At 48.3% G+C, this 15,297-nt stretch overlaps 1 protein-coding gene across 4 annotated transcripts in view; it reads left to right on the plus strand.

The window, feature by feature from the left end:
- Positions 1-12,348: 12,348 nt before the first annotated feature.
- NOL4 (nucleolar protein 4) overlaps positions 12,349-15,297 on the plus strand; it is a 196,619-nt gene continuing 193,670 nt past the window's right edge. For all 4 annotated transcript variants that reach the window (XM_072851279.1, XM_072851280.1, XM_072851281.1 and 1 more), the window contains exon 1: positions 12,349-12,615. In XM_072851279.1, the coding sequence (XP_072707380.1) occupies positions 12,349-12,615 (267 nt within the window). The remainder of the gene's footprint in view (positions 12,616-15,297) is intronic.

A 15,297-nucleotide genomic window follows, 5' to 3' on the forward strand; every position in this document is an offset into this window, starting at 1 on the left:
GCTTCAGCAGCGGCAGGACCTCATTCTTTAAATTGGGTCTGGGGTGTAATTTACAAAAGAGCCTGGAAAAATCAGGAGCTCACATTCCACTGAGATGGATGAGGAGTGGGGCATCCCTCTTCCCCTGCACTCCCATGGCGAACTATAACCCACGCGCCTTTTGGAAACGGCTGCTGTCAGTTAGACGTCAGGTCCTCAAGTAGTGGAGGAATGGTGGGGTGAACTGCGATGCTCTGTGCTGGAGGTACGCAGGCTAGATGATCGTTAGGGGTACCCCAGCCATAAAATCTTTGAATCCATATGCCAGACAGAATGTCCCACCTGAACAGCAAGCACGTAGTTTATGTTATAGTCCTTCACTGTAAATTTCCCAAGCAAATGTAAACGAAGGGAAAAATGTTTGAATCATACGAGTTACAGTAGGAGGATACAGGAAATAGGCAGCTATGTATTAGCTATTTGGTGCAAGTTTGTAGATCACAAAGCTGGAAAGATGATTTGTGATCATCTGTTTTGTTCCCATATCACACAGGTTACAGGACTTTCTTGAATGAACTCCTGTAGGAACTAGAGCATTTCTCTGAGAAAATCAATCATTTTCAACTTCAAAATGTCTAGCGATGGAGAATCCATTACAATCCTTGGCAAATTGTTCCAATTATTAATTACCTTCCATGTTAAAATGTGTCTAGTTTCAAATTTCACTGGTTCTTGTCAGAATTTTTTCCACTTGACTGAAATACCATATATTATCACATTTCTACTCTTCTATTCTATTTCTACAGGGAGATGGGAAATTCATAAATTATAACCAACTCTCCCCTTAACCTTGTCTTTGTTAAGCTAAATAGATTGATCTACTTAAGCTTCTCATTGAAAGACATCCCTTCCCCTCTTGTAACCCTTCTCTGAAGCCCTCTCTGTTGGCCACCAGTCCCCAATGGTGGACCCCAGAAGTGAACACTACTTCAGTCACCACCGCACCTCTGGTGATACAGAGGCAACACAGCTTTACTCTGAGAAATCCTGCCACAGATACAGGGCATTGGCCCATTGACTCACATACTTGGATTGGAAATTTACATCTAGCAGATTGTGTACCATTACTCTTGATTTATTTTTTTTTTTTTTTAGAGAGCCTTTATACATATGGTCGAGACCCCAGTACTATAAATGTATATACCGGGCCCTGACGTGAGTCTGGAGATCCTAAGCATAGTTATGCTCAGTCTGAAATGGGGCTGATCTGGGAGGAGTTGTGTGCAACACAGAAATGGATTTCTTTGAAGAAGGGGGGCATGTCAACTGCTTCTCTAGATACACTAAACTGTGCCTCAGACATGGAGAACAAAACACAGCAACGCCCTTAACAGACTATTTTTCATGTGTACTCCAAGAGCTGTGACTGTTGCTTTGTTTCCCAGACAGAATTTAAGATATTGGGATTTTTCAACACTCCACATAGTCTTTTTGGATGCATCTCTTTTCCTGTTTGGGAATGGTACCTACCATGGCCAGGACACCCAGCAATACCAGAGAGAGTTACAGACAGAGCAATATCTGGAAAGGTCTTTTACCTTTAGTTATTCTTTAGAACATATTTCAAGCTCACCCTTTAACATGGGCCAATGACAGAACTTCTTGTGTTGTATCTGTGCATTGGGAAGGTTTTGAGAACAGAAGTGATACAGTTTGTCTTCAACACACCACAATTATTTTCTGCAGTATGTTTGCAAACCTGCTGTCTGTTTTCTAGGGATAGTGCATCTACAGATGGATTTATTGTATTTTAATTCATTCTCAGAGGCCCGTAGCAAGTCATGGGCTAAGAGATCACCTCTTTCATGACTCCAGATAAATAAGAGTGATAGAAAAAAGCAAGGTGAACAACTGGGCCAGCCAGCATGAGCTAATGTATGATGGACAAGTTTTGGTCTAGCCTATGTTCTTTTCCTGTTTCCTCTGATTAAGCAGCAAAATGAATGCACAAAATAGAAAGTCACTAATATGCCAACAGGTAGCTTTCTGCCCATGTGAAGCACAACAACAGAGTGGGTAGTTACAGAGCGGGAGTCTTGCAAGTTTGGAGGCAAAGGCTGAAATGGCCTTTTCCCTCCCATCAGAGACTGGGAAGCACCATGGCAGTACTTGATCTTACAGAGAGACTATGTATCTTTTAAAACAAAGCAAAACAAAACAAAACAAAATGAAACAAAAATGCAGCAGAAACAGCAGAATAGCATCCTAAGCTACCCTGCCTATGGCCACACACATCTCTACCTCTTCGGTCTCTGGCAGGACTAAGAATAGTGAAGGCAAGGTGTTGCTTATGAACTTGAGTCTGTTACACGATGAGTAAAATTAATTTGAGTCATCATTTCTCTAGCATGTAGTATCTGTATAACAAGTTGGCCAGAATTTCAACACTGCATATGGCTTTTTCACACATGAACACATTTTTTATCACATAGTTGTCTGAATGGGGATATCAATTTCAGAAAACAAAGTACACCTCTGGCTCAAAAAATGGCTGTGGGAAGTACAAGGAGCTCCAGTTTTACTTTCTTTCATAAGAACCATTACACAAAGTTCAGTCGGAAATATATGAAAATATATAGAGCTTAACACTGCAAAGCTCAGTACGTGTTAAACAGAGTGAGGACTTTGCTAAGGCAGCATTGTTCTCTGTAGGCTAGTGGTCATAAATACAAATATTCATGCAATCCTTCACATTTCAGGCATACTACTGTCACTATCGAGGTTCTTCACTAAGCAGTTTTTTCTGTTTCAGAGCCTTGAAGCATTATTCAGTAGGCTTGTTTTTTTTCAGATGGTCTTTTCCTTTTGGGAAGAGAGAAAGGAAAATTATGTAAGGGAACATGCTGGTTCAGGTGAATCACTCAGGCTTTAGCAGCAATGGACAAGCCTCAGAGGTACCATGGAGACTTGAAAGCATCCAAAAGATAAGGCACCACGATCAATTTTTTTAAAGCCACTTTTGCATTGCTTTATATACTAGAGAGCAGTCATTAAATGGTTGGGGACAGGTGAAGAGGTGCCACTGCTTAAAAGTGGCAGCAGGTGAAGAAATGCCACTGCTTAAAAGAAGTTGTTCCTGAAACAAAACAGGCATTTTTGCTGCCTCATGCTCCATCTCTACCTCTCTTCCCATGTCCCAGCTCAGAGTGAGGGGCTGGATCAAAGGGGTGCCTGGGCAGAGTGGTCATGGTGATGTCTGGCTCCATCTACACTGTTGTAAGACTCTGATTGTGGATTTTGTTCTGAGTAACACGAATATGGGGTTAAAGAAACACACAGGCACAACTGAGGTCTAAATAAACCTGCTTCTAACAGCAAATAACCTGCAAGGTCTTGGTATAGATAAATGCCGTGATTCTGGCAGGCCTCCAGAGACAGAGCACAGAGGGGCAGTCCTGGGCTCATACCTCGTTTAATTCCCGAGTGCTGTCATCTTTCACACTTAGTGCCTCCTTGCCGCACTGCCTGCAGCAGGGCACAGCTGGTTAGAAATCAGAGAGCCACAACTATTTCCCTGCTGTTGCAAACTATAGTGCATTTTTGTCTCTTTCTGCAGGTTTCCAGATTGACATAAAGGGTTGGGAAAGCCCTGGAGCGTGGCAGAAATATGGAACAGATGTTTTGTAGACCATCCTTGACTAAATGTTACAAGGTACTTACAGTAGGTGGGACCTGTGAGGTGGTCCTCTCCAGGCCTGTATTTCTAAGCTGGGAAACGTGCAGGACACAATGGCAACTATCTCCAGCTCCCTATCCTGCACATTTTCTACACATAATGCCTCAAAATTCTCTAATTGATTTGTGGCAGTGTCCCGCTGCCCTACAGGTGGCAGGGACCATCCTTGGTCAGGGGTCCTCTCCTCATTCCTGAGGGGTGAGGGATAACCCAGTCAGGCAGAGCACACAAAACGTAGCAGACCAACAAACAAACCAAGCCAACCAGCCAGAACCCTCCAAACCAAACCAAACCTGCTTCTTGGGTATGAACCAATTTTACTTGCCATAAATTAATGGAGACCTGCACCCCACTTCTATTTATAAATCCTCAGTTGTTCTGAGAATTCTTTTTATTTAATCAATTCGTTTTTTTGTGTTCACTTTTTAAAATTAATGATCTTTCTTTTGTTGTTATTGTTCAGAATGGGGTTATACTGAGTAAAATTTATTCAGTACTTTAACAGGAACAGAGAGACCAGCGTAAGGAGTGTGCAATAGATAAGCTACATTTGGGGAGCAGGGAAAAGTCACATGAGGGCAGATACTCTTTATACTGTTCTGCTGCTTAAAGTTGATGCTAATGGCACTGACTTGGTGTTTTGATGATAACTTTATTCAGGACATTGAAATGGTGCGTACGTGTTACCAAGTCAAAAGCTACCAGTAGTGACAGTTTCTGAAAGGGCACGTTTTTAATGACCATTCTGGGACCCTACACATATAACCGCAAAATGTGCACGGTGTTTTCATTTAATGAGCATGGCTAGCTTATCATAAAACTACAGTGGCAAAACTTTGGGAAGTCCTTTGAGCAAATTTCACCTGTGAGCAAGATCAATTAGGTTAAGGAGCTGAAACTCATAAAATAGTGAAGAAAGTAGTGTCTGCAACAAGAGGTGACACTTGTTTCTTCTGTTTTGGTCTTTAGCTAGCAATCTCTTTAACGTTGTGAAGTGGCAGGAGGACCCCATGCTGCCAATGCAAAAGTAAAATTTGGATTTTACTTTTACATGAGATGCAAAAGTAAAATTTGGATGGTATTTTATACCAGGGAGGGATTAATGTTGTATTTTGCGAAATATTTCAGATTGAGTAATTCTCTTCTTCCTTTTTTCTTCCTCCACAGTTTCCTCCTGTTGTAAGGAGGGCAGTGCCAGATAGTTAACCACACTTGCTCCACTGTTGGCTTTACCTAGTAGTGCCTGACACGATGGCTATAGAGCCGTATCTGGAACTTTCTGGAAAAATTTCCAATTATCACATCTTCCTCCACAGCAATAATGCTGAGAATGCTAACAGATAGGCTGCTAGCATTTTCAGCACTGCCTTATTAGTCCTGGCTTGGTTTAAACAACACACTGGGTGATATTCCAGTAGCTGGTTTATGTTAGTGTTGCTCTAGCTGAGAAAGATACATTACCTGTAGAAAGAATAAAAAAATCCTACAGACAAAAAAAATCCTTTGTGCACACCTTCTCCTTTAGGATAAAAGCAAGCAAAGTTGAATGTAAGGCATCATTATAACACTAAAAAACATTCGATGCCCATATATAAACCTTAACACATTTGAAACATTTTTTTTTCCACTGCATGTCACATATTTACTCCCTTTTCCTTTTCTTTATTACTAAGGAAATGAGGACATTTGCATGAAAACAAGAGCTTAGATTCTTAAAAGTTTGTCTATTCCTGCTTATATTTTCCTGCTCTGAAGGGATCAGAGCCTTCTGTAGAGGGTACCGTAATTGCTTCCAACCCAACGAGCTGTGATGAATAAGAACCAGGAACTTTTAAACAAAGACCCTGTTTTCATGCAAATATTCTCAGTAATAAAGCATAGAGTAAAAGAAATACGTGAAGTTATGTTTTGCAGAACTGCTACTTAAAGCAAAGCAGCTTTGTAGAACGAAGCCGAGTCTGAATTTTTCTAACTGCAGTAAAGGAAAGTGAGTTTGAGTATTTTCCATAACAGATTCCAAATGTCTCCAAACAAGATCGTTAAAAGGCAGAGATGAAATATATCCCAGTATTATTCTCATCAGCGTCATCAACATCACTCTATGTGAAAAGATCCTAACCAGAATTATGGCACCATTTCCCATTTCTCTATAAACCCAGGAATATACAGCTTCTTTCCCCCAAAGATTTAGCAGTCTAGTATGTTCTTATAATCCAACTCCGAGTCATTGCCTTGGTCTACCCCCTCTTAATTTTCCAAACTCAGCAGTAACTGACCAAAACCTACTGAAAAAAAGAGAAGAACATTGGAATTGGAAACAATAGAGAGTTTGTAGGAAACACTTATATTCAACAATAATGAATAGTTCAGGCTTCGCTTCACGACAGCTCACTCAGTAGACAAATCAAAAACCAGGAGGCGTTCATTTGCTTGCAGTTTTCATACATTAATACCACCAAGTATCCACCTCTCTAGTTTCTGATCTTCTAAGCAGCAAACGCCTTGGAGTCATCATTAAGAACAACTTTCTAGAGCGGTCCTTTGCCAGTAATATTAGTAGGTGGAACGGTGACTATTTTCTCCTCATGGAAGCTGTGTCACAACAGAGTCCTACCTCCCCAAATGTAATGAGGTGACTGATTATCCAGCCACTCGGGGGATTTTGTCACGTACCCGAGACCAAAGGAAGACAGCACAGGCAAGCCCACGCAGTCCGTGAATACCGACTTCTGCCTCCACAAGTGTTAGGGCTGGCAGTGCTCATTGTTGCTGCCATCACCGGGCTGTAAAGGACGTGACAACAGACTTCCACTGAAATTCTCTCCGGAAGAGAGGAAAAGTGCTAGCAGGTACGCAGTTTGAAGTAAATCATTTGCAGTTGCAGTTTCTTTATTCCTCAGTGCATCTTCTCTCAGTTCAGCAAAGAATGATTTTCAGTCTGCACAGAAAGCAGACTTTCCATCGTAACTCATGGACATGGCAAGTTAGAAGTGTCAAAATCATTTTTCTAACTATGATGTCAGTGAACAAACAAACAAGAGACAGAAAATTCTTACCCTCAAAGGCTACCCTTAACCATCCAATAACTCCATATCAAGCACTGTGCTGAAATAATGGTGCACGTTTTCTAAACACTCCTCTTTGGCAGAAGTTGGATGATAAATTTCAGCCAAAAGCCTTCTCTTTTTTTCAGCAAGTTTTAAAAAATTGAACATGTCTTCTCAGCTTTTTCTATGGACTCAGTGCTATGTCACCACAACACTGGCATTTCATCTAGAAACATTGGTAACTTTAATGAGAGACATCAGGCCCCATTCTGCCTAAGTCTTCACTTTCTATTGCCAGTAGACTTGTTAGAGCTGATAATTCAAAAAATACAATATTTATAACTTATTCATGATTTATTTTAAACCTCTTTCACAGCCTGATGCACATGAGGCAATTTAAATTGCCAAAACTCTGTTTTGCAACTAACACTTCATTACACTGAATGGAAAAGTTCACACATCTGTTGGTGCTGTATTGTTTCGGGCTGGCTGCAGAGCAAACAATCCAGCAAGGCACAGATTTGCCATAGGAAGGCTGTCTCCAAACCAGAAGATGGAAACTTTCCTTTTCTGACAAAGACAAGTGAGTTCTGCAGAATGCAGAACACAGAAGGGCCTCACCTCAGTCCATGGCATCGAAGGACCGACACAGCCCCTCTCCCCAAGGATGCCAAGGGCGTTCCTTCAAGTTCACCTGAGTAATGGGGTGTCACTCGAAGTCTTGACAGAAGGAGGGTCTGTGCAAGCCCTTTTCATTGCAAGGAAATTCCGGTCTGTGTTATTAAACCCTGTTAATTCTGATAGCAAAAAACCAGAATGGTGAACCTAACCTCATGTAATTTTCCTTATTTACATATAATCTTATAGTACTAATTTCAGAGTCTCAGATGATTTAAAAATTGGAGGTTAAAAATCTGCATGCTAAACTCACCACATGAATTCTGCTGAAATTACTATAGACATATATATATGGACATATGCAATGAGCACAGGTTGTGCAAATATATTCTACAATGTATATTTACATAAAAGTGAAGTCATGTACCATGCAATTGACCTTATTTAGATCACCAGTTCTTTATGGTAAGCATCATTTCATCATTTGTGCGTCCTGTGCTGATCTGTTGCCTGGCATGGTGGGGTTCCAGGATGCTCCGAGGACTTCTGGACAAGTGATTAATGGAAGCAGTAATAAAACATCCGTACCTTTCACCAGTGCACATCAAAAATCCTAACTGTAAAACAAAGAAATAAACCCAGCTGAGTTAAATATTATGCTAGTTTCTACTCTCCATCCCCTCTCCACACCACAGTTATTTTTCATCCGCTTTTGTTTGTTCTCTCTTCTGTTATTAAACAGTTTGAAAAAATAATGAATATTTCTGTTTTTTTTAAGGCATGGTCCAAACTCAACTGAATTTAGGAATTTGTCTCTGCTGAGAAGGCATATGGCCCTTTACATGATCCAAAGCGGTACTCCTGGATACGGAATTATTTTCTGATACACTAAAGCACTCCTGCTTATTTCAAGCATTTCACTCACCCATGCTATAACTGTCTGGATCACCACTCCTGGCTGCGTCGCATCTTCCTTCCCCCCTTGCCTTGTGAGCTTACTTTGGATCCAGGCACAGCGCAGTATCAGTGTGATATGGAAGTTACTGAGAGACCCTCAGCAGGAGGTTGGTTTGAGGACAATTATCTGACAGAATTGTTTAGCAGTGCAGCCCAATCTATGTTATGACCCTTTTTCTAAATGTAGATATAATGGCACATTAAAGTAATGTTACATCTCATAAAGCCTGCTGGGTGAGGGTTCAGCGAGGTTCCCCTCATTTCCCTTCTGCACAGCAGGTCCTTTGTTACTGCCTCTCCTCCAGATCCTGTGATGGACAGGAGTCCCGCGCTCTTCGAACACTGAAACGGCGCTGCCAAGATAATTTATGGGCCCTGTGGCCAACAAAAAGTCTTGGGCCTCCTTGGGTTACCTCTAAGTCCCACTTTTCTCCGCCCATCATGCCAGCTTGTCCTCTCAGGTTTTACAGATGCCAGGAAAGGTTTTGGCAACAGAAACATCCTTCAGCGCGCTGCTTTTAAACAACAGTCTTCTCCCGGTTTCACCTGTGTCTGCGGTGGTGTTTTTAGACAGAAAGCAGAAAAGCAGAGAGTAAACACAGGACCGGGGGAGAAGGGAGAAGGGAGAAGGGAGAAGGGAGAAGGGAGAAGGGAGAAGGGAGAAGAGGAGAAGGGAGAAGGGGAGAAGGGAGAAGAGGAGAAGAGGAGAAGGGAGAAGGGAGAAGGGAGAAGGGAGAAGGGAGAAGGGAGAAGGGAGAAGGGAGAAGGGAGAAGGGAGAAGGGAGAAGGGAGAAGGGAGAAGGGAGAAGGGAGGAGAGGAGAGGAGAGGAGAGGAGAGGAGAGGAGAGGAGAGGAGAGGAGAGGAGAGGAGAGGAGAGGAGAGGAGAGGAGAGGAGAGGAGAGGAGAGGAGAGGAGAGGAGAGGAGAGGAGAGGAGAGGAGAGGAGAGGAGCAGCGTGGTGGTGCATGCGAGTCGGGTCAGGCATGGAATGAGGGCCAGGCTTAGGTGCCCACCGCTGGGCTGGCCTGTCCGACCAGCGTGGTCTGGCTGGGGCGCGCAAGGAAGGGCTTCTCCCGGCTCTCTTAGCGCCTTCCCTTCTTGCCCGAGAAATCCAGGCTCGGCGTAAACAGTTTTGCTGGCACCGCAGCCCATGACAGCCTTCTCCTGCGAGGTGCAAGGTGGTGAAAGCGGAGGGTGCCCGTCACTGCCCAAGCCCGGGCAGGAATAATCCACGGCTGCCTTTGCACCGGGTCCTTCCAGGCCCCGAGTGGCTGCAAACCCAGGCACAGGCAAGATTTCTGCAGGGGACAGCGAGTTAAAGCTTGGGACCCCCCCGGCCCCCTCCATCTCAGCGCAACTGAAGAGAAAAGGGCCCGTGCCCGGCTTTCATGTCACCTCGGCCTCCCCTTCCACCCAACAGCCGCACGACCAACGCGGAACCGTGGGGCGGCCGCCCGCTGCGAGCAAGCGCGGCGCGGTGCCCCGGCGCAGCCCGGGTGCGATGCCGCCGCTCCGGCCGGCCGAGCCCCGCCCGCCCGCGGGGCCCCAACGCGCGGCCGCGCCCCCCGGAGCCGGCGCGGCGCCGGGTTGCGCGGAGGCTCCCGGAGGCGACAGGAGATGCGGAGAGCGCGGGAGGGGGCTGCCCCGCGGCGGGGGCCGGGCCGCGGGGGAGGCGGCCGCCGCGGAGGGGCTTGGCTCTCCGTTTCCGAGGGAAAGCCCGGCCCGGCGGCGGCCACGTGTCCCCGCAGGGCCCCTCGCCGGGCGCACCGCACCCCGGCCGCCCGGTGCGGCGCAAAGTGCGCGGTGCCGCCGCTCCTCCTCGCTCCGCCGGCGGCTGTGGCGAGCGCGGGCCGGCGGCGAAGGGCGGGGGGTGGGGTGTCTGCCGGGGGCGCGGAGGCCGCCAGCCCCCGCCGCGGCCCTGCGCGCGTTTCTTGCTCCAATAAGCAATAATTAGGTCCTAAGCTAATGATGTGTCAGCTGATCCGCTCGCTCCGTCTGCGCGCGGGGAGGGGGGCAGCCCCCGCAGGCATCGCCATGGAAACGCTGCCCTCGCCTCTCCCCCCCCCCCGCCCCCCCGGCGGCCCGCGGCCGGCTCCGCGCCGGCCCCCGCGCCCCGCCGCGCCCGCGGAGGCGGGGGCGCCGCGCGCGCCATCCCGACATGGGACAGCGCTGCCCGTCACCGCGCCGCGCCGCCGTCGCCACAGAAACTTTTGTCCCGGCGGCCAATCAGGGCGCGGGGGGGGCGCGGAGCGGCGCTGGGCCCGGCCCGGTGCGCCGCCGCCGCCGCCGCCGCCAGCCCGCCGCGGAGCGCAGCGCAGCGCAGCGCGGGGAGCGGCGCAGGGCAGCGGAGCGGCACGGCGGCGCGCAGCCGCCGGCGCGCAACCCGCGGCCGGGCCCGGGTCGGACGCGTGCCCCAGCCGCGGAGGTGCCGGCTGCGGGCGGGGGCGCGGAGCCGCGCGCTGGATGGCGGAGGCGCGGGCGGGCGCGGCCGCGGAGAGGCGACGAGAGGAAGCGCCGCCGCGGCGCCTTCCCCCCGCGGAGGGGGTGTCCTGCTTGGCGCGGCGGGGGAGACCGGGGAGAGCGCGGAAATCTCCTGCGTGAGCTGAAACTGTGGCAAAGGGAGGGGGAAAAAAATCAAGATTGCTTTTTTTTGCTTCTTCTTCCCCCTTTAAAAAAAGGGGTTTTGCTCAGCATCCGCACGCAAACTTACTTGAATGCCTCGTAGCCAGTTTAGCCCAGAGACCAAAGGATACCCCGCGCCCGAGGAGTCCTACATGTGTGAGCACCGTCATGACACTGGCAGAGCAACCGAGAGCCGCCTCCTTTCCTGTACCAACATCCTCCTGGGACTGATCGCTCTCTCCTCTGGTCCAACATCCGAGCCTATCTCGTATATATCTGGTTTGGTTTGTTGGTTTTTTGGTTTTTTTCCTCTCCATCTGCTGGGATTGCTAAGTAAATAAATAGAGGAAAATTCCTAAAAGGGCATCTGAAAATTCAGTGGGACTGAATATAAGGAAGTGAAATGCTCACAGACCATTATTATTTTTTTTTTAAATTAAAAAATACGTACTTAAAACGCGGATCGGATGTATTAGGCTTAGAAAATAGCAGGTAAGAACTTTCTTTCTTTCCAGTACCTTCATGCCCGGAGCGGGGATATCTAAAGCAAAGCCGCCCAGCCGTGGAATAAAGGGGGAGCGAAGAGACCAGTTTGCCCTTCAGTGCTTCCTCCATCCTGCGCGGCGAGGCTGCTTTGGGGAGAGGCACAGCCCGCCAGGACAGAGACAGAAAGCCTTTCGAGAAGGCAGCCGAGGGCTGCCGGGGCGGAGGACGGTGGGCTTTTTTTTCTTCTTTCTCTTTTTTTTTTTTCCCCTCCCCTTCACCTGCACTATCCAGAGTGAATCCGGGTGCAGCTGATGTATGGAGAAGAAGAAGGATCCGAGTCAATATTTTCTTTTCTCTTCGCTAAGCCGAGGGATAGGATTTTAATTATTTATCCACCCGAACCCTCTCCGGGCAAGACGCTGCTGGAGCCAGTGGGATAGTCCTGCCTCGCACAATTATTAAAGGGACTGATCACGTACAGTGGAAGGATAAGAGGAGCCTCCACCAGACCCGTTTTGCCTCCTGTGAAAAAAAAAAAAAAATGAAGGAGAACATTGCCACACTACTGAATTGATTGCTGCCCCCCCTCACCCATCCCCCTCCCGGCCCCCCCACTCTCCCGAACCACCACCACCACCACAACAAAAAAAACCCGCTGGGATCTGCCTGCACCGGGACCTCCTTCGCTCCGGCTCGGAGGTGGATGCATTTTTCATGAGCGCTGGGTGAACAGGTGCAAAGTGCGGCGGGGCGGCCCGGCCCCGCACCCCGGCCCGCTTCGGGGCGGCGTGTGCGTGTGTCTGCGGGTGTGCGTGTGTCTGTCTGTGGGTGTGCGTGTGTCTGCGGGGGTGCGTGTGTGTGCGCCCCGGCGTGTGCATGTGTGCGTGTGTGTACTAGGAGATTATGGAGAGCAGCGACCGGGACATGTACCGCCAGTTTCAAGACTGGTGTCTCAGGACTTACGGGGACTCAGGAAAAACCAAGACGGTGACCCGTAAAAAATACGACCGGATCGTCCAGCTCCTGAACGGCTCCGAGTCGAGCTCCACGGATAATGCCAAATTCAAATTCTGGGTCAAATCTAAAGGCTTCCAGCTCGGCAACTCGGACGAGGTCAGTGGTGGTGCTGGAGGAGGGAAGCAAGTGCTGTACGTGCCAGTCAAAACCACGGTTAGTAGAGAATTGTCTTCCTTGTTCTATGTCGGCCGCTGCAGCCCGCTCCGGGAGCGAGAGGCACAGGGGGAGCCGCAGCCACAGTTGGCTCCTTCCTCCCTCTTCCCCCAAGTCATCATCACCATGTTGCGTTTGCCTGTCACATTATGCACCGCCGAGGTCTTTGTGGGTCCTTTTATTTAAAGCGATCGTGCGCACAACACACCCTGCCGGGTCCGTGTCCTTCTCCTCCTCGGCGGCGGCGTCCCCCGTCCCCCCGGGCCGCCGCGGCGGGTTTGGGGTGGGCTATTGTCCCGCCGCCGCCGCTCCGGCCATTGTGCCGGGCCCCGCCGCCCCGGGCAGCGGCCCCCCGCCGCCGGCGGGGCCGATCGATAGCGGAGGGGGGAGCCTGGCTGGCACAAAGCCAAGCGTGGCGCCGGCCGGTGGCTTGGGGGGGGGGGGTGTTCCCCGGGATATCAGTTGGGGTTTTTCCCTTTGCTTTTATTTTTTTGTGGTGTTCTTTTTTTATTGTTAGCCCGCAGCCCTTCAGCCGCCGGGCGGCACGAATGTGCCTGGGCTGGCTGCGGAGCGCCGGCTGCGATAGTAACGGCGGCGGGGAGAGAGGATGCTCCACAAAGGGAGCGAGGGTTCCGCATGAGCGAAGGAAGGGTGTCTGTTTTGTTCCTCGTTCTGGGGCTGCACGAGTCGCGCAGCCATAGGGCTTAAAACTCAATTCGCTGTGCTGGGGTAGCGTGGCATCCCCCGGCGGGCGCTGGGGCTGCGGAGCAAGGCGCAGGTCTGACAGCGGGAGAGCTATTATGCTTGGTGGTGGCAGGAGCGACAGATTTTCCTATCTAAGAAGATGGGGACTGTTGGCTGCAAGTAGGTTTTGCCTATCGAACTCTCTTAATGTATCATTATTCTTACTTCTTACGCTCCGGGTCACGGCAGCTAAGCTTCTTTTGTCTGTGCGTGGGGCAGGCGGGGAGGGGGAGCCGAGAAAGGAAAGCCGGCAATTAAAAATATTCCTGCCTGGGCATTTGGCTTGGATGAGCAATATTCTCCCCCCCTTTTTTTTTTTGGTTTTTTTTTTTTTTTTTTTGGAGTGGCAGCTCATTCTAGCTAACGGGAAGGTTGCTGGGTGGCGCAGCAAAGGGGGCTTCTTGGAAAGTATTCTGGGTTGGGTTGTGACGTAGGCTGCCGGGGAAATCTGCCTCTCTCTGCCTCGCTGAAGTCATAAACCTGGGCATTCCCGGGGGCCGGCTTACATTTGCCCCCTTGTCATCACTGCCGTCATGGCTGCGAGGAGGCAGAGGTGGGAAATTAATTTTAAGGAGTTCACAAATACGAAGATTGAAAGTGAAAGGGAAGCTCTGGACAGAGTTTGTTCCCTCTGTGGTTTTTATTCACCAAAGCGTTCCAGCTCTGCCTATAGATTCAGGTTATTTGGCAGATTTCTGTTCTACCGCTAGACGACTGATTGCTAATCTCTGACCCCAGAGGGTACTGTAGATACAATTTACAACGAAAACGTTGTCTAAAGCAGAAGTCTCCAATTAGGTCGGTATTTTTTAATATCTCTTCTGCTTACTGGAATAATAATTTTGGAGAGCCAGTAGGCACGATCTTTTATTCCTAAGACTATCCTTTTCACTGCAAGTTCAAAACTGTAAGCAAATTCAGTATTTTTTAAAATTGCATTGACTATGCTACTAAATAAAAAGGCTAACCTTAATTTTACAAGATGGAATTTAAAAATTAAGTGCTGTTCTGGGCCTCTGAAACACAAGACTCAGTGATGATCAGCTTGTCTGTTTTCTCTCACCTTTGCTAGGCCATGAGAGCCTGGAGTCCCACCTTGCATCCCCTCTTCTATTTTATTTTCAGATCAAATAATCAAAATTTTTCTCATTTTTTTTCCCTTCAGATATTTCAGTCAGAGGTTGAGCGCCTTGCTGGTCTTACCTTTGTTCATTTGGGGGAATCATACCCTCAACTGCGAATGTCTCTGCATGTCCCTATATACGTATTTATATTCATATAGAAGTAACTGTGTTTAGATAGCTTAAGCAACCGAACAGGCATCCTAATAAAGTAAGAACGCCTGCTAATAAAATCAAGAAAGGAAAGTAAACATGACCTATCTGTAAGCAATTCCGGAATATCTGTACGTTACTTGAACAATGACATAGAAACCCTTATGGAAAAGGTCTTGCATGTAGGTAAAATTTCCTCCTGCTGGCCAACATCAATCTGTTGTCCAACATAAACGAGAGCAGTTGATACTCAGCACCCTTATACGACAGCCAGCTCTGAGAAACAAATGCCGGCCCCCTCCGAAACCCATGAATCTGGTGTCACTGTCCCATCACAAAAGGCAGAGGAGTATTTAAGTCGACCCGTGGGGTGGCAATGGTTTGTATGAGCTATTGCCAGTGCAGGCCCTGAAGGCTCTGAAACAACCCGTTTGACAGAACAGGGATGCAGCCCCTGGCCTGGAGAAAGCCAGTGGCAAAGCTCCTGTTGACTTCAAGAGGCCTAGGATTTTACCCAGCCGGCAATGATAAGTTACAGGGGGAAATAATGGATTTTCATCAGACAGTAATTGTTGGTAAGCCCTAAAAGCCCGCTCTCTCATTTCTTTAACTCTTACTAATTATTTAAGTGTTTTTATTAATTTATGACCATTTAGAAACATCC

The sequence above is a fragment of the Ciconia boyciana genome, chromosome 2, assembly GCF_034638445.1.
Source record: "Ciconia boyciana chromosome 2, ASM3463844v1, whole genome shotgun sequence".
NCBI lineage: Eukaryota > Metazoa > Chordata > Aves > Ciconiiformes > Ciconiidae > Ciconia > Ciconia boyciana.